General features: G+C 36.4%; 1 protein-coding gene across 3 annotated transcripts in view; it reads left to right on the forward strand.

The window, feature by feature from the left end:
* Positions 1–27,239, forward strand: part of LOC107086776 (zinc finger protein 385A-like) — a 96,260-nt gene that overhangs the window by 40,996 nt on the left and 28,025 nt on the right. For 2 of the 3 annotated variants that reach the window (XM_015377943.1, XM_015377944.1), the window contains exons 2-3: positions 15,369–15,520; positions 24,214–24,324. In XM_015377943.1, the coding sequence (XP_015233429.1) occupies positions 15,369–15,520; positions 24,214–24,324 (263 nt within the window). Of the gene's footprint in view, positions 1–15,368; positions 15,521–19,507; positions 19,865–24,213; positions 24,325–27,239 lie in introns of those variants that run through there. The other variant, XM_015377945.1, reaches the window with a different exon arrangement.

The following is a 27,239-nucleotide window of genomic DNA, read 5'->3' on the forward strand; positions in this document are numbered from 1 at the left end:
ATATAAGCAAAACCAAGCAGTGTTTGTTGTATGGACACCAGGCTACAGTTGTTACTCAGGTGTTGTTTACAGTAAAAATTCATTGTGCTAATTTTCTTCTTAACAACAAGAGGTTTTGTGGATTTTTATGTTTAGGTGGAATTTACTCTGGGACATTTAGGTACAGGTACAGAATAGTTTACTCTCCAATGTTCACATCCACTCCATCCTCCAGAACTACTCTGTTCATTGATACCAAGATAAGCAGATTAGGCACTTTGAGAAATGCTCCATTTAGTACAACCATGAATTTTTGGGAAAATCTGAACACAACTGCTTAGAAGTTATGGAGTGAATATAATGGATTCTTATGTAAAGAAACTCTGCATATGTGGTCCCACTTGTGACATTATACAGGATACCCAAGACATAGAAAAAAAATAAATAATAATAACTACAGATGAAGTGGAAGACCTTTAATTTCATTGCATATGTCATTTATTGCTAGACATGGCACTTAAAGCCTGAAAACCTTTTTAACCCTCTGTTAGTGCAAAAAGTTAAACAGGCCCAACAAAAGCCTTGTAATGGCTTAGAAAAGTGGAGTGGTGTATGCAGTTCAGTGTAGTGAGGAATGCTCTGATCTTTATATTGGAGAAACCAAACAACCTCTCCACAAACGCATGGCTCAACAAAGACGGGCTACCTCCTCTAGACAAGATTCTGCTGTCCACATACACCTTAAGGACAAAGGACATTCGTTTGAGGACCAGAATGTTCACATTTTAGATAAAGACAGGTGGTTTGAAAGGGGTGTGAAGGAAGCCATTTATGTTAAGAGAGAAAAACAACCTTAAACAGAGGGGCTGGACTCGGGTTTCAACTCCCAAAAACCTACAACACAGATTCCTTCCCAATACCATCTCAACCCCCATCACTATGCAGGGGAACAAAATGTCTCGCCAGGTCAGCCAGGCCAACAATGACCCTTAACGACTGCCTTTTCAGAGGAATGGGCCAGCATCGGATATTGCTGGCCAAAAATACCTCAAGGTCTCCCGTTATTAAGGGGTGAAGCTGGTTTTCCACTTTGAAAGTGAATGTTTACTAAGCAATTACAATGTTTTTGTTGGACTACTCTATAAAAGCCTGGAGTGCTAATCCAGACATTTTGAATTGAGAAAGCTTCCTTAGTGAGAAGCGGAACTTCTTCAAACTTGGAAAACAAAGTCCAGTAGCTTGTTTTTTGTTTTGTTTTTTTACTTTAAATGAGAATCTCGACCAGACAACCTAACTGTAAGGTTGATGGCTTATTGCCCTTTATTCTGTTCAGGGCATTGAAGTAAATAAAAATGGGAGTAGGGGAATGCAGTAGCTTTTATTTTGTATCAACAGCCTCCTTCCTCTCCAGATTCCTCACATCTATTATGGTGTCTTCCAGGCTGGGTGTCTAATCTCTGAAATGATCTGGTGCCTTTGTTATTCTCCAACAAAGTGTAAATGGGTTGATCCATGTATTTTTCTGCAGAGTGATAGAATTCCATACCTGAGGGCACCAGTCTGAAGGAGGTGCATGGGAATAAAGTCCCCAGTTATTGTTCTTCCTGGGTGTGTGATCACTGCCTTGAACAAGGGAAGATGAGAAGGTGGTGGGGGTAAAATTAAGGAGCAGATGGGGGCAGGGCAGCAGGAAAACAGAGTAAATCGAAACAGGATGCAGTGAGAAAACCAATGAACATCCAAGGATGTGAGTTGATAAATATAAGAGATATAACTTCCCTGATTCTGCTGAATGCATCAGTGTGTAGAGCATATATAGAATGAATAGAAACAGAATGTGAACTGTATAAGGCTAAGCCCCTTACTGCTCCCATTGCTGCTGCAGCGTTGGATCACTTTCTTTAAACAGACAAAACAAAGCAGTGCCCTGGTTCCTCCTCATAGCATTCCAACAGTACATCCATCTCTGACTCAGACATGGCCCGCAGCCATCAATACTAACACACATCCCCTCTGGACAAAAAACTGTGATCTTCTTACTATAGCTCTTGGTGGCTGTGAGGGTAAAAAAGGGAGGGACGGTCATTACAAAAGAAAAACACAAGAAGATAGGAAACCTGAGACAACAGGGATTCAAAAGCCAGGGTTTCTGAAACAAAAATGTAAAGATGTTTGTCTTGGGATATCAGTCTTTGTCATTATTGTGAGGATGTGCTTAGCTAAACTACTATACATCAAGATATTCAAAAGTTATATATATAAAAAAAAGATATTGTGTTACAAAACTAACTTTCATACTGTTTGCACAGTTAGGCACTAATTAACACTGTCCTATCAAGGCAAAGGTTTTTGTTTAAACTTTGACTGTGCAGGAATTTTTTTGGCTCATCTGCAAACTCAGGAAATGCATGTTTTTTTTCAAACTGTCAAAATGTCTAAAAAAAAAAAAAAAAAAAAAGGCTCAGGACTTTAACGTTAGGCATTAATTTACCCGAGAGTGATGTGATTGCACATGATTGTTTGGATGCCTGTGCAAATTCTCCATCGCCAGATCATAAAAACCACAACCAAAAGGCTTGAATCTGAGGTAACTGGACTTTTGCTCAGTTCTTCTGAAAACGTTTTGGCACCTATTCAGGAGATTGTTTGGACTTGTGCAACTCTTTTAATAGTCTACCTTATCTTTTCTGTGGGGACACAGAAAGGTAAAAAAAAAAATAAAATTTAAACCAAATGACTATATTTTAAAGTTAAGCTAAACATATTTTTCTCATTTGTTTGGTTCTTATCCAAGTATCTGGCATTTAGCAGGACCAATTTCAATATTAGTGCTACATTCAGCTTTAGGCACCTTTAACACATTATAAGAATATTCACCTCAATAAAAAAAATTTGCTTCTGCATGTCCTACTTAACAGGTACTTTCCTTTAACTGTAAAATGATCAGATTTCTTCAATCCAATCTGGGAACATCTCCAACTTGTAGATAAAAGAAATAAATATCAAAATTAAAATAGGAAAACAGGACAGTGATGCTTTCATCTATTTTTACATATTTATTCATAATTAAACAACAAAATCAAGTGTAGGAATGTACTTCTGTTTCCTAATCAAATTAAACAATTGATAGTGTTTATTAGTGCCATCTGGTCATTCAGTCTCTGTCTTCTTCCCTCTCCATCTTCTTTTCTTTCTAGCTGACTTTGGCCTGCTCTCTGTTTTACTCTTCTAAGAAGATTTTTCTCCCTTCTCTTGAACTGATCTTTCCATCAGTGCCCCCATTTTCATCCGATCTCATTTAATCTTCTTTATATTAGTCTTCTAATCTTCTTCTAAAACAGGGACATAATACAATCAAAATCCCTCTCATCATAAATATCATCATTATTATGATGTTGGTGATTATTATTATTATTGTTGTTTTTATCTCACCTGATTAAATACAAAAAATGCTAATCACCACAATATTTGGAGCTACAAGTAAAAACAACCTAATAAATAGACATCAAACAGGTGGTTATCTCTTCCTCCATTATTTTCAGATCATGCAGATCATGTCTCATTCAGTTTTCCTTTTACTGCCTCTTATTTTTAATAATGAGGAACTTTCATATATCAAAAATGAGTGGTAGATAAGTAGAACTAAGCCTAAAAGTCTATGCTAAATCACAAGCATAGAATAAAACATAGATCACACGCATAAAACAGCAAAACAACTTGTAACTCCCCTTACAATAACTACAGTATCTGAAGACATAAACTAAAGCTCACCAATCGGTTCTAAAACATCTTTATATGAACCCATGCTAAACTCTGGAGAACCACTGTACCAGATTAGCACCTTACAAGGAATTTTCAATCATTCAGTATAATTTTATCTTAGTCTATATTCTAAAGCCAGCTGCAGCCAATGGTCTGTCCTACTTTCTGTTGATTAACTTGGTTTATGTAAATTTCCAGTCCTCATTTTTAGTGAAACAAAACACATCAAACCCAAACATTTATCACAATGATCAGCCTAATTCAAATCAAATGAACAGATTAACTCAAAGGGCAGCTGCGACCGGTTCTGATAGCGAACTTCCTCCTCTTTTTAAAAGGTGGTGCGCTCTGCTCTTAATTTATAAGTTAACAGCTGCCAACCAGCTAGTCAACAGCTGTTTCTGTGCCCAGAATGCTCATGTTCTTTCTACAGTGATAACAGTCTACACACAGCTCTTTTCCCCTCATTCATAAAACTATTAAATCTGTGACATTTCTGGGGACAGCTTTAGCTGAGGACAGGTGGTCCATAACGCGGACTGTCCCCATTAATTGGGGACATTTTGTCACCGGACTTAACTGTTGAACACAAGATAAAGCTTGAATGCAAGCAAACTCTGAGAATCATAGACACCTCATATTTTGCATGGATAGGAGTTTGCTTTGGCTACATTTTTTTCTGAACAACAGATACTTTATCTTAACCACAACAGTTTTCATATACCATCCAAATGCAGACTGAAGCTGAAGGAGTTTACTTGAAGATTTAATTAACAAAAAGTTTAACAGAAGCAAAAATTCAAAAAATGCTTAAAAAAAACAAAAAACAAAAAAACAGGAATACTCACAACAAGAAGGGGACAAATTAATGATGACAAACCAGCAAAGAGTGACTGAGCAGGAGGAGAATATATGGCAGAGAGAAACAAAGACCAGGCTAATTAGTAGATTGGGAGCAGACGGATCAGAGGCAGGAAGAGAGCTAGGGAAGAGGAGACTGACACAAGATGGCAAACAGGAAATATCTAAGAACTCAAATACAATCAAAAATACTCAGAACACAAGAAGCTTGTGATAAATTTTTGGGGCCATACACTTAAAAATGAGAAATAATTTTGTAATTATTGGGAGCACAAAACAGGCTGAACATATTGTGCAGCTGAAATGAAGTTACAAACAAAATTTCAATAGTGGGTTTCAGTGAGTGAAAATAATACTAACAATTTTAAAATCAGATGTTTTTTTTTTATTTTAGTACATAGAACATTTTTATTTTAGTAATCTTGTATTTGCAAAATATGTACTATACATATATAGACCACTCTTGTACAATATTTGTTCACAAGGACAACAAAAAAAGAAAACTGTGTAACATTGATAGTTAAGGTTATTGTTAAAGACCAAGTGCAGAGGACACTCTGTAATTTTAGATCTTTGATGCACTCATTATGATTCTCCCCATGTTAGCACCGTCTCAGCACTCCAAGCCTCGTCGGCTGTGTCTGCCCATGTTGAGAAATGCAGCCCTGTTCCCTTTGTTTTCTTGTCATCCCAGGCTGTCCCCTACCATTAACCCTGGCAGCTATTTCTCTGTCATTATTGACCTCAAAACAGTGCAAACACTTACTGTCATCTCATAGAACACACATGTGTACATAAAGAGAATCAAACAGGCTTTTCAAAGCAAAATGGTTTAACATTTGTAATTTGGGTATCAATAAAGCTCTGAATTGTAAATTTTGAATAGAAAATTCTGTACAATTTGGATTAAATTGACATATTAAGTGAGTCTATTACTCTAGTCTTTAATAGGCTGTTGCACGTTTTACCTCACAATGTAGTATGTAGATGCACCAATAGATTATCATTATAGTGGTCTAATTACTTTATGGTAGTACCACTGACAAATGCTACAATGTTATTGTAGAAGCTAAACTTTTAAGGTGCATTTAGGGATAACTCTTTTTAATTCCTAAAGATCAACATAGTCATGTTTAAAACTTTGTTTCAATTAGTTCAGTAGAAAAAAACAGAAGCCAAACCTGGTAATGTTTACCTTATAAAGAAGACAATGAGTTAAAATGTCCATCTGCCTCTATAACACAAACAACTGCATTAGCCCTGATGTTATTTTTCTTACAATTCAGTTCAGTGTAAAATGTGGGGATTGAAAAAGACAAGCATAGGAATATATGGGAATGAAGGCAGACTTTTAGCACATTCCATCCAATTATTTTTGCATTATGGCTTCCCCCCATAGCCAATCTTTCTTCTCCCAATCTTTTGTGGAGTACCCAATCATCCCGCGTGAGTCTACTGAAGAAACAGAGAGATAGTTAAATCCTCCCTGCCTTGATGAAGCTGCTTAGGAGAGATCAAGGTGGGATCTTTTGGGGGACTTTTTAAGGCCTGCTACTGTCATATTATCTTCCTAGGGTGTCATTACCACCATAGCTAGTCTGTCATTAGACAAAATGTTCTCCTTTGGGAGGAAAGGAAATATTTAATCTGGCTGATAGGAAAATCAGGTTAAACAAAGATTTCTGTGTTTTTCCAGTAGAAAATAGATGTTTTGTTGTATTGAATGATATTAACCTCTAAGAAGGGTTTAACATAAAGAAATGTCTATGATCAGAATACAAACAAAAATAACAATTTTTTTTGGTTAGTTCTTCTCTTAGAAGGAGAGTGATGGATTCTTTGTACCTTCACCAGAAAAATGCAAACAAGCCAAATGAGCCATGGACATTCTGCATACTGATTACTTGTTGGAAGCTGTTTTAACTTTGTCTGACCTTGTGCTGCGGGTGTTTGTTCCACCAACAGAGCATAATATCATACAAGTTTTAGCATGTGGTCAGGTTACAATAGAATTATGAAAAAGAAATGTGGATTTTAAACACAACCAGGAAAATAAGGATTGAACATGTCAACACCTTTTACTGTGACTTTAAGCAGATTTTATTAACACCCACGGTGATACATGCCTTAAGAAGAATAAAGAAGAAATATTAGACCAGGATAAACCTTTGTCTAAAAGATCAGAACAAAAAAGAAAAAGCACAGGAGACATGTTCTAAAATGACTTGATATGTAGAATGCAAGCCTTTTTTGGTTGTGGCAACTTCAAGATATCACTTCTTTGTAGAAATTAGTCACCTGCATCGATGCACTCAAACAGTCCTTAAACTCTTTCTCCCTTTTTAAATTGTCTACATCTATGCCTCATTCATTCATTTCCTCTTCAGGTTCTTCTAATTCTATCAACTGCTGAAAAATAGTCCCATACAATGAAAACTTCACTCCACTGTTAATAGGTTTTTTGGGAGTGATGTGCTGTGAAATACCTTCTCTGAACATGCTGTGTGCAACAGAGATCAGTTGGGGTCTCATCTGTTCAAAAAAAGGCTATTCTAGCATTTCTTTAGGATAGCTAAATGATTAGCACAGAACTTTGGAGGAGTTTGAATAATTACTTATTTCTTCAATGGTGGAGTCTTGTTCAGTATGTGTCCATCAAAGCCATTTTAACTGTATTACTTGATCTTGTCGTGGAAAAATTATAACTGCTGATTCCAGGTAGTTTTCAAGCACACCACATTTGGTCAAGCTTGAAAGGTTCAGTTTAGGCAACTGGACACAACGTTTTCTAGAAGACGTTTCACCTCTCATTCACTAATTGTCACCATAAAAGGCAAAACGCCCTCTAGAAAAGTTCACGTCCAATTGCATTAACTGAATTTTTAAAGCTTGACCATGACCTTGATGACTGAGAATCTTCATGGACTGTAATGGTTCCTTCGCCACTTAAAAACTGCTGATCATTGTTTTGATTGATCTGGTCATAGCTGGTTTTTGGTAAGATTTTTTTTTCCACTTTTCCATCATTGTCCCTATATTGCTCTTTGGAGAGTTCAGAATCTCAAACATGCATGTGTAAGGAATGTTTTGCAATAAATATTAAAGGTTTTAAGGGAGCTCTTTGCTTTTACCTATCATTAAATGTTTCTTGTAAAATAACTTGTTTATAAAAACCTTCATATTGCTTCAGAGAATTCTACACCAGCTAATATTTGCTGTTTGGGGACATTAAATACTGACAGCTGGTCTTGTTTGTCTTTGGCTAATTGCCCCTTATTTTGTCTTTAGTTCATTAACTATTCACATTGCCATCCCGCTTTATTACACTAATTTCTGTACATTTCTATTTTAATTACTGTGTATGTGTGGGTGACTTGGGCTGTTTATATCTGATGGGTCTCATGTCAATATCCTAATCAAAAAGATATGTGTTAAAAAAAAAAAACTGTTCCTGCAAACGCTTGTTTTACTCCACTCTACCATTTTTGCAAGTGGACAGTATTCTGAATCTCTTCAAAAACCTGACTTCAAGAAAACATGTAGCTTTGCACCAGGAATTGAACTCTCAGACTAACAAACTTGTACAGAGACAGAGACAAACATTACTCAAATTTTCAAATGCAAACACAGAAGCCTCCTCTAATCTAAAGCAATGAAACAAGTTTTAGCTTTGCCGTGCGCAAGCATGCTGTTTAAGTCAAGCATCACGCCAGCAGATCATACAGATCTTTATCTCTGTCCATTTACCTTTTATGCCTCTTATAAATTAACATTACCGGTAATAAAAAACTTTCAATTTGCATAAAGCAATTATAGATAGATTTAGGAGAAATTAAGCTCTATAAAACTTTCTTGTTAACCTCAGGGCTGAGCTTGAAGTGCTCTGCAGCACACTCTGGTGGCTATTCGGATTCAAATTTGCTATGTTTTATAATATTTGTGCATTTTTGCATTCATAACTTTATTTTGTTAACATTAACTGTGTTGAGTAAACTGCAACGTTAGCTCTATTATTTATTATTGATTTATTAAACTTGGTAGGAAAACTGCTAGAAGGGAGCTGCCTCTGCAGGTCTTTTTTCTTTGAAACAGTATTCAAGACGCAGCTTTAAGATAACCGCTGTTCTTTACTTGGGCAGTTTTTTAGTGCTAAATAATTAGAACCATATGCTTGGAATAAAAGTCGTGGTTAATTAGAGCCAGAGAGATTTATTAGGTGTTTAAAGAACAAAATTCATTCATTGCTCATCATGGAAAAGGCAAGAAAGAAAACCTGTTAGAGGTAAAATGTTGAAAGAGAAATATTTTTTATTTTTATATTAATTTTCTCTCAATAGAGACATATTCTATTGAGACTGCATTTAATGAATGCAGAAAAAAAAAACTTTTCGGGATATATTTGTTTCTTAACCCCATTTTCAATAAGAAAAAAATCCTGAATAAAGTGCAAGAGAACTATTTCCTGCTTAAGTTTACCTACTAAATGCAGTACATTTTTTTTTATTTGTGTATAACCCTGATCTCTGCATAACTCCAACTGCTGTATAAAAGCCTTGGAGTTTTTAGACCATAATCAAAACCAAGGAACACAGCAATGCCAAGAATAAAAAAAATAAATAAAAATCCTTCAGAAATAGTGGAAAGACTTGAAAACTGCTTTTGCTTTCTATATATCTGGTCTATTTCAAAGTGATGAAAGGAGGACTGCACAATACAAATATCGTTTAAAAGAGAATGTTATGTGGAAAGTGATGCTTTTCCATCTGAATATGATAAATAGTCCTACATGTGTTGAACACTTGGGGTTAATCCAAACAAGAAAACATAGTAAACTGTTAGAATAAGACAGAACATGTCAGTGAGGTATAATTTTTTTGTGAGTGTGAGGAGAAAAATGAGATTTGATGAGAAGCACTGGCTGGATTATACTGAGAGGTTCTCCCTCTGCTGCCTCTTGGCCTCTTTAAATCATTTTACTGACTCAGAGTTTCCTCAATAATGTATACATTAACTGAAGGCAGGTTTTCTCAGGATTTAGAGGCAGCAGTTATTCTGAAACCCCAATGCTCTAAAAACCTTTGGTCTATAACATGAATAATGAATGGCCCATGGTAAATCAGAAAAGCTGCAACCTGCTGAAAATGTTTAAAGACATATAATGCTACAATTCTTAGATATAGGCGCATTGTGCAAATCCAAATCAGGGATTATGTATGAGATCTGATCAGCACATCTGTTGGTGATATTCCAGCATCAAACAAATAAACATCCAATGATGAGCTTTTTAGCTTATATTGGTGAACAGGTGCCTGCATCACAGACCTGCAGAAATACAATTTGGAAGAGTCACCTCTTCCTACTGCCAAATATCCTGGCACATCTGTGGCTGCCCAGCATGGCTGTTGCTAGCTACGCTGCTCCCATTGTTTTCTCCTGAAAGCACCCAATGCTCATGGGAAAAAACAGCCTGAACAGATTCTGGAGCAACCCACACAGGCTGTTAGATAATCTAAAGACATGAAAAGGTTCTCTTAGCCTAGATTCTGTAAACAGCTTTTTTGTCTTGCAGCCTCACAAGGAAAACACACATTGGTGCTTTTCTCAAACAGAGCTGTACCCTTAGCAACGCTTCAACAGTACTGTACTGTACATTCACAAAGATGAACAAAAGCAGTTAATCACATTTTGTGGAGCATAAAAAATGCCTTATTTCCTATGTAGTAGTTTGGAACTTTTATCTGCAATTTTATACATATTCTGTTTTCATGTTGTCTGTATGGAGAATTAATTATGAAACAGTCTTTAAGCTTAATTTTATTTAGTTAGTCAAAAAGGTTTTATAAGTACTACATGCTCGATACCAGTTTATAATACCAGTAGCTATCTAGCGTGTGACATTTTTCTATGTATCTCTACTCTGAAAAGATGTTTGCAGAGGGGATTTGTCATGACATGGATAGAGCCAACGCTTTATTTAATTTCACAGACTTTGCTCCTGAAACTGTTATATTATGCACAGTTTATGACGATACATTTTCCTATTTATATATCTTGAATATGTGTGTAAATATGCATTTTGAAGAGAATAATCTAAGCTTTTAAAGCCAAGTCAGACAAAGAGCAACAGAGAACCAAAACAAAAACAGAGGACAGGATCAAAATCCTGATCTTCTGTTTCAAAATTTGGTTTTGCAATTGTTTTTATTTAGAGCCTACATTTTAAAGCTCCATAACCCTTTTTGTGTTATTGTCAACAGTGGATGGTGAAGTTGCTTGAGGACCCAGATGCAGAGACAAGTGAAGCAGGGATGAGTTCTAGAGAGGTTTAATTGCAGACCAAACAGCAGCAGAGGCAGAAATCCAGAAATCCAACTTCAAATATAAAACAAACCAAAATCATGGAGACATCAGGGGAAAAACAAGTCTGAGGAGCCGGGGAGAGACGAGCAGAGTAGACAATACAGCAACAAGAAGGAACCAGCACTGAATGACTGCAGACATGGAGTATTTAAGGACAACCAAACAAAAGGATGGACTAACGAGCAGAATAGGGAGCAGGTGTGGTTGGAACTGGCAATAGGGAATCCAAGGGGAAAGAAAACAATCACAAGGGGGCAACAGAGAGTAACTAAAGAATGCTTGAAGATCATAGAAAATAAAAACAAAACAACTGATAACAGAAAACTGAAAACTCAGAGTCACAACAAATAAGAACCATAACAGTTATGGCTTTATTCATAAGTGGTCTGGCTTTTCCAGGCAGATCACTGTTTGGTGTTTTAAATTTTGTCCTAAATTTTAAAGAGAGGAGCTGTGACAATCTAGCGCTTGTGACGGACCTAAAAGCCTGTGCCTTCCTCGAATTAAGACATGCAGATATTTATGCTGAAACAAATCAAGGGAAAAAGCTGTTCCTCATTGAAACATCTGGTAAATTTATGAGGATGTGTGTTTTTACGTGTTTTCCTAGATGCAAAAATCAAGTGGTCAATAACAATGTTTTAAAGAGACTAGACAAACAAGGTATTTCAGACAGGATGATAAAAAAAGTCCGCTGCTTTTATGATGTAATGTTTCTCCTTTCTGCTCTCTGATTTCCCACCAGCTGCCCTGCACTGAAACATGCATCCATTGCGTCTATACTTGCTTTTCCTTGCAAGGTCGCAGGGTGGCTGGTGGCTGGTGGCTAAAATGAAAGTTTTTTGTGTGGAATATAAACACCAACATCTTTTATAATCTGAGGACATTTTTTTAATTTAAAAAATCTCCTAAACCTAAAGTGTCAAACAATGAAGGGAAATCCAATTTAAGTTAGTCTGTGTAAAGGTGCTAAACAAACAAGGGTAAACAGAAAAAGAAAAAAAAATGATCATATTTGAGACAGGATATTATTTGGGGGTTTAAGTTCGATTAAAAAGAGGGAATTGTGTATACTGTTGTTGCATAATAGAACAGATGAGTACATTAAAGTCAACACTAAAAAAGCCACTACAGCTTGTAGCAGCTTCAGCTGAAATCTTTTTCTATCATCATAAGCCTCCTTAAGACTCCAAAAAGCTTTTTTGTCACAGTGCCACAAACAGACCGTGCAAAAAGAGGAAACAAAATACTCCGCTAGAAGGTGTTTACTCATGAGGTGTTTTCCTCAGTTTCAAAACTGAGGAATCAGTCCATTCTGCCCTTTTTCATCTGAGTTCAAATACACTGTGTGTACAGCTTAAACAACATGGAAAAACGCTACAGTTGCCCGCACACTCTATCTCATCTTCTATAAAGTTATTTGTTTGATTTACTGCATAAGAAGATCCCTAAAGACAGATTGAATTAATGTGATAATTATAAACTGTAGCCCAAGTGAGATTTAGCTTTCTGACAAACACCCACACTCAAACACACACTTCCACAAAGCACACTTGTCCCTAATGGGACACACTCTGTCTTTGCCCGAAGAACGTCTGCTCGTCTCTCTTACGTCTGGTCCCGCAGCCTCAGTGGATCCTCCTTCCTCTGGCCACTGCTGTAGCGACACATCCTGTCCTCTAGTCAGCCCGTCTATCTGTCTGCCTGCCAGACACTGCTGGACCCACTGCCAGCTGCAGCTCCTGTGCACAGGGGTAGAGTCAGGGGTGTGTGGTAACATCACTGCTGTGAAAATTCAGCAAACAAAGTGGTTTCAAGTAAACCACAGACCAATGCTACCAGCTTGTGCCAAGAGCCAAATGCAGGCCATGTGTCAAGATTGATGTATTCTAGCAACATATTAGGTCTGAGCAGTGAAAGAACTGTGAAGGCCTAATCAACTGAAGGATTTATTTTTCTATATTATCATTATGGCGTTTTAGACAGAAAGATATTTAATAACTGAGCAAACTTTGCAAAAATTGTGCCCCTAAGCTAATGTTTTGATTTTTACAAAACTAAAAAAGGGACTTTGCCAAATAGATATTTTGGAGGACCTTGCTATCTATATAAAAACATTTAAAAATGAGTCAGTGGCAGATGTTGACTTGTTAATGACATTCAGGATCATGGTTTTGATCTGCTAGTGCATGTGTTTGCTAGTGAAGACTGATGGCTTGCTCTGTGAAGGATTCTTTCATGCATAACCAGAGGTAATGACGCAGTCCACCACACCTTTAGGCCTACAGATGTGCAGCAGAAGGCAGCAAACTTCTGCTCAGGCTACATTTTGACCTTGATGCAACATTAATCTCTCTACCAATTCTCATCTCCCCCGTGATTTCAGATCTTAACATTTTGAGTCTCCATCCAATAACATTGTATTTCTCTATGTAGCAGTCTTGTGATGCACTCTTATTAATTATGGTTAACATTTGACAAAAACAGAGATGTAAATTAAGGCTCACTTATTTTACATGTTTAGGCATTGAAGTTAGAAATGCCTGTAGGGGAGAGGAAGTAGATCAGTAGCTTATAGCGATCCCAAAAAGAAGAGCAGCAAAGCTTTAAGTCTCAGAGGAATTTAAAAGCCATAGAAATCCAGTCGTGGATATTAAGAGGCTTAATCTAAGAGCTTGCTGAGGCTGAGTTTTGCTATGTGGGCCCCATCACTATCATCCTTGACAGAGGTTAGAGAAGAGGAGATGGGGATAAGGAAGAAAAGAAGGCAAATGGGAACACTGATGGGAAAAAATATTAAGAGAGATGAATATGTATTTCAACAGGAGAATTAGAAATCAGCTTAGTTCAACATTTGTCACTTTTCTCTCTGTGTAACTAGACTCTGGTTATGGTTACAGCTTTTAGCCTCAATTGCAAGTAGTCTGTGTCTAGCATGGATGCCGACATTCGAGCCACTATACTGTAACCAGACACAACCACACCACGGAAGTCAGCATCATGAAGTAGTTTTTGTCGAGATTAAAATCCATTAAGAATTTGAAATCATCCCATTGAACTTGTTGATAGTAGCACAGAAGGGCAATGGATAGCAGGAATTCACACTGCGTCTCTGTAGTGATGCATAATAAAATGCACCAAATCGCAAAGATCTTTGCATTGGATGAGACAAGCAACAATCACAACGTATATTACTGTTCCCTTGAAGCAAGAAACATGCACAAAACAATTTGGACATCCTATACTTGCATTTAGCACAGTAACTAATACTTTCTTACAAAGAAAGCAGACCTTTACCTTTAGGTTGAGATTTTTGAACACAGTTTTTATATTCTTTTATTTTTCCTTCATTAAAGTAAAAAATTGAAAACTCAAAAGAATAAAACGGAACCTTTGCCACAGCTACAACATTAAGCTTTACAAGTTTGGAAGTTTAAAAGAGTTATTGGTATAAATATCTGTATCAACCCAATAATACGAGCAGAACTGCCGTTCAAGAGGGTGACAAAAGCTGCTGAAGAGGGTCCACTCCACATTGAACACATCCTTCACTGCCACGTATTGAAAAGCCATACATGTAAGCAAGAAGACCTTGCTGCAAATACCACAAAAGGCTACATACAGTTAGTACAAACTGGTATCAGCTTCTACAAACTCTATTTTTAAGATAAATCTGTGTTTTGGTGACAATAGATACAAAGTATTGGACCAAAATGTCCATTATTAATGTAAGAGAAAAAGGGGAACGTTTGTGAAATAAAGAACACCAACATTTTTTTTTATGCAGTTTATAAACGATTTATTAAATATCTGGTTTCAGTTAGTGTTGTGCAACATGACTGAAAAAAAGTATCATACCATCATACCTTTCATAACAGTTGATGTCAATAATTGTTGGTTTGTTGCTTTTGTTTTCACTTGATTGAAAAAGGACTCTAATTCCATTTTAACATAACCTTTAAAAAGAAGCCCTACCATCACACTAGTTCACATAGCTTGGCAGAGAGGTTGAGAGGCTAAATCATTTCCTCTGCATTCACCTCCCAGATGCAGTGTGGTTCTGGATAAGAGTTTGGTGAAATTATATGTCATTCTATCCGATGCATTTTTATTGATATTGATCACATGTCTATCTTGATATCTTGTTATTGTTTTATTGCCTAGCCCTCTCTTCAATTGTATGTATAAACCCATGAAATATGGCTTAATGTGGCGCATTTCATAGAGAAGAGAGCTCAGCATAACCTAGAGACTCTGTTTTACCTCACCTTAATCTTCATGCATGTTACATTATTTCACAAAAATTATTAGAAGCATGAAGTGGCTTTTTAAATGTGTGATTCTCAATGAATAAAATCATAAACATATAACTATGCCTTTTTGTGTGTTTGTCTTTTTGTTATCAGGAGGCATTAATCGGGCTGGGGCAGCAGTACCAACATTCCTGCGCACCCCCACAGTCATCCAGCCACATCTGGACATGAAGCCCTTCCTACAGTTTCCAATGGAAAGCCCTCCTCCTCCGCACAGCATGAGTCTCTTCCACAACTTCAGCACGGTTAGAAACAAACACAACATGCTCCAGTCTTTAAAAAGTCATCTGCCTGTGTAAAATCTCAGTCATCTGGATCATGACAACCACAAAACAGACTTGCTATCAGTGTATCAACCCTCCAGACCACTCAGGTCTTCCGGCTCCAGTCTGCTCTGCATACCTAGAACCAGAACTAAACATGGAGAAGCAGCATTTAGTTCCTATGCTCTACTTATCTGGAACAAACTTCCAGAAAACTGTAAAAGTGCGGAAGGCCTGAGTTCCTTTAAATCAAGACTAAAACCACAATTGTTTAGGATTGCCTTCGACTATTCTTCATCATTAGTTCAACTTTTTTATTTTCTTTAGTCCAACTGTTTTTAATATTCTTTTTTGTTTCTGCATTTTTTATTTTATTTTTTTCTACTTGTTCTGTTTTGTTTTCCTATATTTTAATCATGTAAAGCACTTTGCATTGCCTTAAAACAGAGGCAAGACGGCTTTTCAGAAGGCGTTTCAACACATATCCCAACACCTGTCAATTTTGTCATCTAGCACTAGAGCAATCTGTAGTAGCAGTGCTGATTGAGCTTTAAGGTCCAGCCCTCTCGACATACTCTAATTTAAATACAAATCCAGAATCAACCCAACCTTCTCCTGGGTTGTTGACAAATTTAGTTGTGTATGTGTTTGAATCATGATGAGTATGCTTGTGTAATATTCCCTCAGGAAATCATTCAAACAATGTGGTTACCCAAAGTGGGAACTTAATAAGTAGGCCAAAAAAGCTATCGATACGATTACAAAGACAGACTGCCTACACTGCACCTACAGATGCATGTGTATGCATTAGAAATATGCCTTGCAATAGTTACATTTATTGCCACTTGTGAAAGTGCATCAAGAGCCTACAGCCTTGTATAGTAGATTAGCAATGTACAGTGATTTCAACATACAACTGTTTCATATGCAAATACTATCAAAGGGCAAAAATTAAAGAGGAGTTTCAAGGCCATCCTTAAAGCTGCAGACTTCAAACCCAGCAGTTTGTTTGAAGTTGTTTGTTCTTAGTGAGCAGATGATCTTCCTTCTGTCTCTTCTGGTCTCTAACTATCAGCTTTCTGAGAAGACTGTGGAGACATTCAGCATCTCGCCAGCTCAGCATAATGTGTAGTGTCTGCTGCTCCTTTAGGCTCCAATGAACAATGTCAACAGCTTTCTTGTCAGCAATGTGTAAAATCATTCCTGGGCCATGTCCCCATATGTCATCTGGGATATTTAGCTGCAGACTGTAAAGGGAAAACATAGCAATGCCCTTTACCTAATATACACATGCATTTTAATAATTCATCTCGGTCCAGGGATACATGCTATATAATATTCAACATGCTTTAATAATAAAAAGCTATTAATGTTTCTCAGAGGACAATAAAAAGAAAGGAATGTTGACGGCCAAACTAACAAGTCATTTGCCATTCTATGCAGCAGCATATGTGGATTTATAGACAATCACTTTTCTCTTGCTTCTTTTAACAGAGATTTATAATCTCTTCCTGCTTTACTCTCACTTCCTCTTCAGAACTCCCACCAGATTTCTCCCTTTCATTGGCTTTTTTGTTATATCCCTGCTCCCCATCCTCGTCTTCAGAGAGTTATGTAGATATGAAGGTCTACAGGGATTTGACAGATGTTAATAGCGGTTGTAGTTGACAGTTGAGAGCTCCAGTTAAGTGAGATGTTTTTTCAGGTCTTTTACCAGGAGAGGGCGCTATAGGAAAAGATTGAAGGACACTCTGACCTTAGACTGACAGACTTGCAGACACACAAAGGACATAATTGCACAAAAAAACAGAAGAGGGATGAGTGACTTGCACATTCTTCCTAAAATTGCAGCTTATGTTGAATAAATGTTGTTTGGTTTGGTTGGTTAATAGAACAGAATTCCTTTTTCTTATGTAGATCTTGCATAGTATCGAATTTGCAGTGTGCTGTGTAATCACACAAAAAAAAAGTAGCTTCTTTTGTAGCTGCTAAAGACAGCTATTTTTTTGGTTGTGGAGAAAGTAGTGGCCCTCTGCAGTTTATGAGATTTTTCATTTTATTTAGTTTTGCAAGAAGAAAACAATTAGCAAGGGTAGTCTGTAGGCTTTCTATGTATATTTCTTCATGCCTCTCTACAGCAACACATTAAGGTTTACATACATTTAATCGCAAACATATTGTTTTAATAAATAGGCTGCAGTTCAGCTGTGCAAATTGTCACTGTTCATCTGACAGCTGGTACTTCTGTCAGTCCTTTTTTTATACTTGATCTGGGCTCAGATTTGTACAGATATAATGAGACTGCACTCCACAATGACAGTTATTAGCCCCATAGCAGAGCAGAGAAATGGCATCTCCTAAAGCCAAATACAGCTTTAATTGTCTTCTAATGGGATTTGCCCTGTAGCTGCTTGTCTCTTCCAATGTGCCTGTAGGCAGAGATGAGGCTGATTTCTATTTCTGCTTCAGGTTTTTGATGTAGACATGTGCTCATGCACTTTAGGGCTGAACAGCCTTTACTGATGCAAAAGCAGAGAGAATTTTTTTTTACAACTTTGACAAAATTACAAGATTATTATTATTATTATAGTCAAGATTAGAATATTTGGGTTATAAAACAACTTTTTCCTGTTTTGTTGTTTTTTAAACAAAATAATGAGTTTTGAAAGATATGTTTAAATATGAATTGTGGTGTGAGACGCTTTAAAAATAATAAAAATTAGGGCTTATTCTCTCCATCATCCTAAAGGTCAACTTATGTCTGTGACAAATAAAAAGCAAGCAGAAGCTAGACAGAGATATTAATTTAACATTAATACCTCATTAACATTAATTTGACTAAACATGTATAATATACACAAAAAAACTGGAAAAAAAATTGTAGAGGTATAAGAAAAAATACGATGAATTTAAGTTTTTGCATCCGGTACTGGACCGAAAGCAAAAGGAAATAAGGGCATGACCAGCCCTTAAGCGGATTTTGGACCATAACAGACGAAAATAGTAAAAAACTGGTGTAACAGTAACAGAGTGCAACAAATAAAAGAAGTCAGACTGGCAAAGTAAAACAAGACTCATTAACAAAACAGAGCTGAAATTCCAACAACACAGCTTTTATCACTATTTGTTGAAAAAAAAAACACTCAAAATCCAATAATTTTCCTAACACAGTGAGTCCTTGTATCACAGCTCAAAAAAATCCTATTTATCTGAGCATATTAGATGTAAGGAGGTTGAAGAGCAACTCAAATGAAATTTTCTGTACACTTTAGTGATTCAACAATCACATACATAGATTCAAAAAGACTTTACATAAACATTTCATAACATTTCATGGAGTCAATAGATTTTTATTATCTAAGGTCTTGAAAACACAGTCACAGTTGATCATATTTTACTAAAAATAAAGCAACACTTTGACTAATTACCATACTAAATGTATGCAATGAAAACTATTTTCCTCTAATGATCAGTTAAAAATAAAAAAAAAAACAACCAAAAAAACAAAGACAGCTGTCTATGATTAGATATGAAACACCCAGAAATAAGAATCTATTCGAGTACTACAAAATGTTGAAGTGCCTTCAATAGATGCCATCCTTTTAATGAGATCTCATCTTTAAATTTTGTTTAATGACAAGTAATATTGTTGTTGTCAAAATAAGATCAATGATAACAAGAAACAATAAAAACCCATGAAATAGGTGATCCATGAACATGTCTTATGTGGCAAGTAACATAAGCTTAATTCATTGTATAACAGTCAGAATCAAGGGACTAGGGAAAAAAAAACATGACTATGATGTCAGCCTGAAGTGAATGTGGGAAATATAGGCTGAGGGATAGTTAGAAACTTAATCCAGCACCATTTGGTTGAATGAAAATTACATAAAGGGAAGGAGAGCAAGTCGAAGATGCAGAGAGAGAAGGGGAGGAGAAATCTAGGAGGCAGAGAGAGGCAAATACAGTGCAGAGTCTGAGCGAAGTAGTTGGGTGGAGGGAGCTTAACAGCAGATCCATGCACTTGATAGAACATTTGTTAAAGAGAAAAGAGGGGTTTCTTATGTTGCACCTTGAAGAAAGGCAGATGTTTTCAAGAGAGTAAAAACAAAAAGTTACAGCTTGTAATTCATCACTAAGGATTAAGCCTAAGAGTCATTCTGTACCGGGCATTGACACAGTACTAGCAGCTGAATGAGTGAGGACGGTGCACCACACACTTTCAGTCTCACACACGCTGAGACCCAAACCATTGCTTCAGAGAGCAGCTCAAACACAGGAGGGGCAATGCAGCTGCAAACCTCCAGAGACACAGAGGAGAAAATGGTGAGTACATAATATAATTTCTTTGAAACTCCCAACCAGCTGTGTTCTGATCCTTTGGCTCAATGCAAAATGTGCCAGATAAGCTGCTTTTATCTGGCATTCCCTTGCTGGCAGAAACAGTCTTGTAATAGTAAATAGTACATTCCTTTCTGAAGAAAATCTGTTCCTCACATTTGTTTTATTTTAGAGGATCAAAAGCACAACAACCCTTAGAAAAGATAATGGCAGAATTCATCAAAGTGTAAAAGGGTATATTGTAGTGCTAGAAGAGGATTCAGTGTGGTTGAGTTTTAAAGTCATGTAAGGTTGTTGATGTCCTAAAACTGACGTTTTTGTGGTTTACCCACATCTGGGAGAGCTTCCATGAACTCAACAAAGACATGGCTGATTTATCAACATCTATCAAATTCCAGAAATACTACTCCTCCAATTTACCATTACTCTGTGCGATTGGGTTTTGGAAAATCCCTCTGCGGTTGCATCCTTGTGTTTCATTTATTTCATGAGAACATGCTTTTAGAAGGCATTTTGGGTGAGAACGATACATGCCGCCTTACAAACAGCTGTGTTGGCAGCTGTGTTTTTAACAGCTGAAAGGAGCTAATGGATTAGACCAACACCCGGAGAGCTGGGTTTACTGAACCAGGGAGAAACCTGATGATTCATGTGAGACATGGACCACGCCTGCTCGGCCTCATGTTCAACTCTGCTCGGGCATTAAAACAAACAGTCAGATGACTTCCAGGGATTTTAGGCTGCATTGGACAAACTACTTGTTGGAGTGTGGCTTAACAATGCATTTTCCATTGGATCACACACCGTACAGATATTCTCACAGGTGACAGTCCTTTCTACACCTAACCCATTTTAGTTACAAGATGCTTGTACCAGAGTTCATAACTTCATGTGACATAGAACAAAAGTGTTATGTTTGCTTAATAACATTTGCTCTAAAAACTTTTCCTCCTGCTCTGGGGACATGTTTCCTTTAGTGTCTCCTAATAATTAAAAGCTCTTCCACCTTCTCCAACATCTGTTTGAGAACATTAGGAAACATATTGTACCATGAATAACAAGGAACAGAGCAGACAGGTCAGGGAGAATGTTTTGGAGAAGGAAATCTACAAAGACATGGTAGTTTGCAGCTTAACTGCAGAGATCCACCACTCAGGTAGACTCACATGGTCAAACATGACGACGGCAGTATCATGCTTTAGAGATGTTTTTGTGTAGCAAAGAAAGAGAAGTCGAAGTTGAAGAAAAACTTTGAGGCATTTAATACACAAAAAAACTACAGGCATTATAGGAGCCTATAAAAGGTTTCACAGGACTTCATACTCCATCCTGCAGGACAACAAGAATCAACACCCAAAGCAACAGTGGGAGATTTTAGGTCACACAATACTCCTGCTTTGGAATGGTCTAGTAAAGTTCTGACATTTGGCCAACTGGACAAAAATTATGCAGGGGTTTTTCGGTCTGTTAGATAACAATGCATTACTATATTTTGACCAAAATGCAGATAGGTTTGTGGTTTTGGTGTGATAAAATGGGAGAAAGTTTAGGATGCCTGAATACTTTAAGAAGGCATAGAATTATAAGTGGGAGTCATATAATGTGGACTATGGGAAAGAGAGCCAAATAAGATAAGAATGCTTGGTGTGAGGAATTGCAGACTAGGCTTCTTTCTTCCTCCTTGTATCTTTGTGTTTTTGGACTCATTCCCAGTTTTACTTCAGTTTATTTTTCCAATCTGCTCCAATTATTATTTCTCTCCCTTTCTGTCACTCATTCTGCCATCCAGATGGAGTGTTTTCCTCTATGCTCCTACCCAAATAAATGGCTAGGGCCCATTTTCCCTTTATTGTTTATTTTTAATAGTTTGGGTAAAAAGCTTTAGGTAAATTGTTGTTTCTGTTCATATCCTCAAGTGCAAGTTTTATTGATTTTTACTCCAAATGACTCCCCGGTTGCTCAGTCATTTGTATGGAGGATAAGACTAATATGATTTATTTCTCACCAGACTTGAAGAAACTTCTTAAACTTTATCTCATGACAGTTCTGAATTAAAGCCAAAACATCATAGCAGTTCAGTTCTTCACAACAGAAACAATTTATTTTTGTTGCCTCCATAAATCCAGACACTTATTTTCATAAATGTTTCTCACTTTGGCTACATGCTTACTCCAGACAGATGTCTAAGGTGGAAATCCAGACTAATGCTAATGTCAACTAACAGTGATTGGTGGCTAAATTCAGCTTCAAAGACAGATAAACAATTGGAATGGAGACGCTTCAGATCAATGTAGTCAGGGTCATTTGTGTCAGGGACAGATTTATTTAGGATGGCCTGAGCAATGACATGTTAAAGGTGCTGCTAAGCCATTTAGTTAAATTTATACAACGTTGTTATTACCAAACATGTGACTGGCATTCCAGCTGAAATAATTACAGCAGGGACAATGTGTTTCCATAGTCTTGTGTATGCATATTTTCTTTGCATGTGGCTGTTTTTACAGTGCATTTAAAAAGTATCCATATTTTACAAACTATTTTACATTGTCTTAAGTTGTAACTTTAAAACCCATAAAGAAAATCAAGCAACTTCTTTTTTACACTCTTTGCAAATAACAGTCTTGCAGCTTCCTTAACTTTAAAATGCAAAAATAATATTAAGAACATTCAACTTCATTGAAAAGCAAAGCAAGGCAGGTTTATTCATAAAGCACATTTCAGTGGCAAGACAATTCAAAGTGCTGTTCATAAAAAAAGAAGAGTACATTTGGGTGGCATAAATGCAACACAGGTAATAAAAAAAATAGAAATACATAATTAAAATAAGACAATTTTATTTAAAAAGATAGTGATTGATAAAAAAAAGTGAAAGTAATGTTGGACTGAAAACTTAAGTAATTATGATTACACAAAAAAGACCATACTAAACAAGTATGTTTTTTCATCCCAATTTCAGGTTCCAGTGACCTGAGATGTCTGAGCAGTTGATAAACTGACAGTTTTGTAATGCATTTTGGTGCTAAACCATTCAGAGATTTATAGACTTACAAAAGTTTCTTAAACGGGGATTTAGTCTCTGTCTTATATAGAATTCCTTCTGTGATGATCTATTTGTGATAGAATATCAGCAAAGAAACATCATCATAAAGACTAAGCAACACAAAGGATATGTCAGGGACAAAGTTGTGGGACATTTAAAGCAGCTGGTAAGATTTTGAAGAGATCCAAATATTTTAAAATCTTTGTAAACTCTTCAATCCATGATCCCAAAATGGAAAAGTACAGTATTGCACAACTGCAGGCCTACTGATAAATGTCAACCTGACTGTCAAGCTGCTCAAGAAGAGCATTACTTACAGAAGCAGCTAATAGAGCTATGGTAACTTTGGGTGAGCAGCGAAGATTCACAGCTTAGACCAGAGAATTTGTAAAAAGGTAACATATTAGTCATATACTTATCTTTCCTTTTTAGAACAGATTCACTGGTTAGGCAGAGCTACAAGTGCAATTTCCAGTTTGTAACAAGCATTCAAGCAGACCCATCTAAGTGCTGCGTTTTTGTCAGATGAGACCAAAACTTACCCTTTTGGCCTAAATTCAAAATGCTGCATGTGCAGGAGAGAAAAACTGTTCAGTACCCCAACATAAAATCACCACTGTGACACACTGGTGATGGAAGGCCACAGTGGCATCATGCTCTGAGAAACTTTTTCTATATTAAATACAGAGAAAACTGGTCCCAGTTGATGCAGAGATTGATGCAGTTAATAAAGGAATATCCTGGAACAAATTGTTTTAATAGGTAGAAGACTTCAGACTGAGGGTTACCTGCAAACTATAGACCTATAGCCAACCATTCAGATTAATTTATTAGATCAGAGCATATTTATTTTTTTAAAATAATGTTTCAAACTCCAGACCTAAATCCAAATAGCTCTTTGTTGGAATTGAAAATTAGAGATACTTTTGCAAAATAAGTTTGCAACCATATCCTTTCTACTTGATAATTATGGACTACTTTGTGTTTTTAAAATCAAACTAAAATAAAAAAAAAAAAAACACAATAAAACACCAAGGGAGGGGTAACTCATGATATATTTAGCAAGGAATTGTAAGTTTAAAGTTTAGTTTCTTAACATGGCAAATTCTAGCTTATTTTCTCAATTCCTGCTTCAACCGTTAAAAAGGTAATATGTTAATTAGTTTTCTCACAAGTTATTGGACGCCCAACCTATTGACTCACGGCTCTTGAATATTTGTTGTTTGGAGAATTTAACTGTATCTTACATATTTTCTACTCTGTTTTTCCTCTCTTATGTCATGTCCTCTCCTAGATGGACCCAGTCCAGAAGGCTGTAATAAACCACACCTTCGGAGTGCCTCTCGTCAAGACAAAGCGGCCGGTCATCTCCTGCAATGTCTGTCAGATCCGCTTCAACTCAGAGGTAGAAGAACCATCATAAGATATCATCATACAAAGCATCCTTATACCAGTTGTATCCCAAGTATATCACTGTCTATGTTTTTTTTTTTTTTTTTTACAAATAGTAAGGTTAAGGAGCATGTAAGGTTTTACACATCAGGACATGAAAAGTCACAGTCCTTACCTAGTCTTTATCAGCTAATGTGCATAAAATATACATTTCAGAGCAGAACTATTCATGCCCTTGATTGATTTTTATATAATATGCTTTTCATTTAACCAATTAGTATGTTTCTAATAATAGATTAATTAGAACTCTATCAAAAGTTATTAAAACTACTTAAATATAGCTAATTTATTTAACCTTTAAAAATGCATAAATCCATTAATACAAAACATTTTATAATGGCTTATAAGCTTATTACAAATTTCCAGGCTTTCCATTAATATTTTGTTCTTTTATGGCAATAACCAACAAGCCTTTGAGGTTTAATAGCCTCCTTTACCATCACCCTAATCTATAGCTGCCTCCATAGGCTTTTAGTCAAGACTGGATTGGCTGCTGCAAATTCTTCATATTATTTCCAGTCAGAAGACACTTGATGTTAGAAATTAATAGTTTTTTTAGATCCAGATTAAGATCCCCACTTACTCCAAATTAAAGGGAGACAGTTTACCCAGCCAAACACGTCACATAGAACTTCAAGGATTGAAGTTAATGCATGTGAAGATAGAACTGCAATTTAACAAAAAACTGTTTTTGTAGACTCGGGGATGACACATAGTAATATGCCTCATATTGCTTTGAGAATGAATTTATACCTCTTAGTGTCATTGAAATATAGCTATATTTCTAAGCTTTTCCTTTCCTCACACAGTCTCCTTTTGTCTTCCCAAAAAACAGGAGGTAGATTAAAGGATGTTATGCATTTCTCTGGTTCTTATTTTGGCTCACTTGACCCTAGTGGAATTTATCTTAAGACAGCCTGGAGTTAGCAGAAGCAACAATCGCCAAAGCTTTAAGAAGTACAGCATAAACAACAGAAGTTTGACTGAGACCTAAAACATGTTGAGAACAGTTTAGATAAACATAATAAACCTTAAACCGTCATCACCAACTCATATACTGTATACGACATTCTGATGAATGAAGCCAAAAATGGAAGTCTGGCCTGAATATTGATTTCAAACTCAATGTGTTCTCTTTCCTTTTTTATGTTGATAATGAGGGTCAGTGCATAATAACATCATTGCAAAATATCATGTGCATAATGTATAATTTGGGTGTGATTCTACTTATTCTGTGGTGTAGAATTGAGGGCTGTGTTATACAGCCATGCACAGTACACAACATTAAGGAATGGACCGCTGCTATATATACACTGCACATCTACAATCATGGTTTCCATGTGGTCAGGCAGCAGCAGGACTGTAATCTTCTCTATGTAGGCTTCTCTTTGCATCCTCCCATGCAACAGGAAGCAGTCAGACATGTTTACATATGAAATACTGTAAGATCCACTGCTGGAAGGCATGCCCTTTTAGTTTAGAAGCCATGATAGGTGTTGCTTTGAATATATATAATAAAAAAATAACTTTATAACTTAACTTTGGTTAAGTTCTTTTTGACGATGAACAGTAAGCAGATAATAACAGTTATATATTTAGAAAGCTCTTAGTGTTTTTTAGTATGTTTAAGACAATGAATGGTTGTTTTGCACCTAAATGCATTTATTTATTTTGTATGTAATAAAATAACTTTTGATCAGTCATATAATTTCCTGTGAACACACACACACGGCTGTGGTATCAGGACAACAGATAAAGTGTGAATTTGATCACTATGACATTTGCCGAACAGGAAACTAAACACATCTGGAATAACATCACTACTATCAATTGAAAATATGGACATTCATTTAAAGGTATTCATCCCCAGAATAAAGAGTATACACCAAAATAGTGAAAGTCATCTAAGCTAAGAAGGCAACATGTACACATTGAAAAGAAAAAGACCAAAGAAAATGGTTGAAAAACATTGCCAGTAGAAATGCAATGATGTCACAGCTCAGTATGGATTTCATGTTGGAGAACCAAAGTTTATTTAAAAAAAAATTGGTATGAGATAAAAATGTTGCAAGGTCTCTGTGCTAAATGTGCTATCATAGAACGCATGCAGTCTCCTTTTCTTTCTTTTTCTCTCTCCTTTCTGCCAGTGCTATTCACACAGCACTTTATAAATGCGACTGCCAATGTACTTCTGCTTTCATTTAAAGTCCTTACCAATTTACTGTGCAGATTGGGCCTTAATAACGCTAGGGGATGCATATAATCGATGCATGGGCGAAAGTGTTTAAGAGTGTTTCCGGGTTAATCATTGGCCAATAAACTGGTAGTTTATTAGCCACTGATTGGTAATTTAATTTCATAAAAGTATCATCAATCACTGTTAATAGTACCAATAATGTGTAAGATTGCTAGTATGGAGCTGCTGGGCAATTGTGGATAACATATGTGAGTTTATTAGACTCTTCTAGCTTCATAAGCTAGTGCCACGAAATCTACCAATTACAGAGCAATTGGAACGAATCCTGGATGAACTCTGTTAAAAAAAAAGCCTAACATACACTAGAAAACTCACCTTAGAGGAACATTCACCTGTATTTCAACAGCAGATCAGTAGATGAGGAAACACATAAATATTGATGTCAGATTGGTTTTTCTCCCTTTATTGAAATAAAGTTTATCAACTATATAAATAACCTTTAAATAAATAAATAGATAAGCATATAACAGCTGCTGAAAACAACTTCCCCTATTTTTACTTGTTAAAAAAAAAATGGAGCATTCTAATCATCAGGAAACTTTTGCCAGGCTGATTGTATTGATAAGCAGGTTGTAGCATGACAGGGCAGCCTGCTGTATTCTCTTCAGAAA

Source organism: Cyprinodon variegatus, unplaced genomic scaffold, assembly GCF_000732505.1.
Source record: "Cyprinodon variegatus isolate N-32 unplaced genomic scaffold, C_variegatus-1.0 Scaffold161, whole genome shotgun sequence".
Taxonomy (NCBI): Eukaryota; Metazoa; Chordata; class Actinopteri; order Cyprinodontiformes; family Cyprinodontidae; genus Cyprinodon; species Cyprinodon variegatus.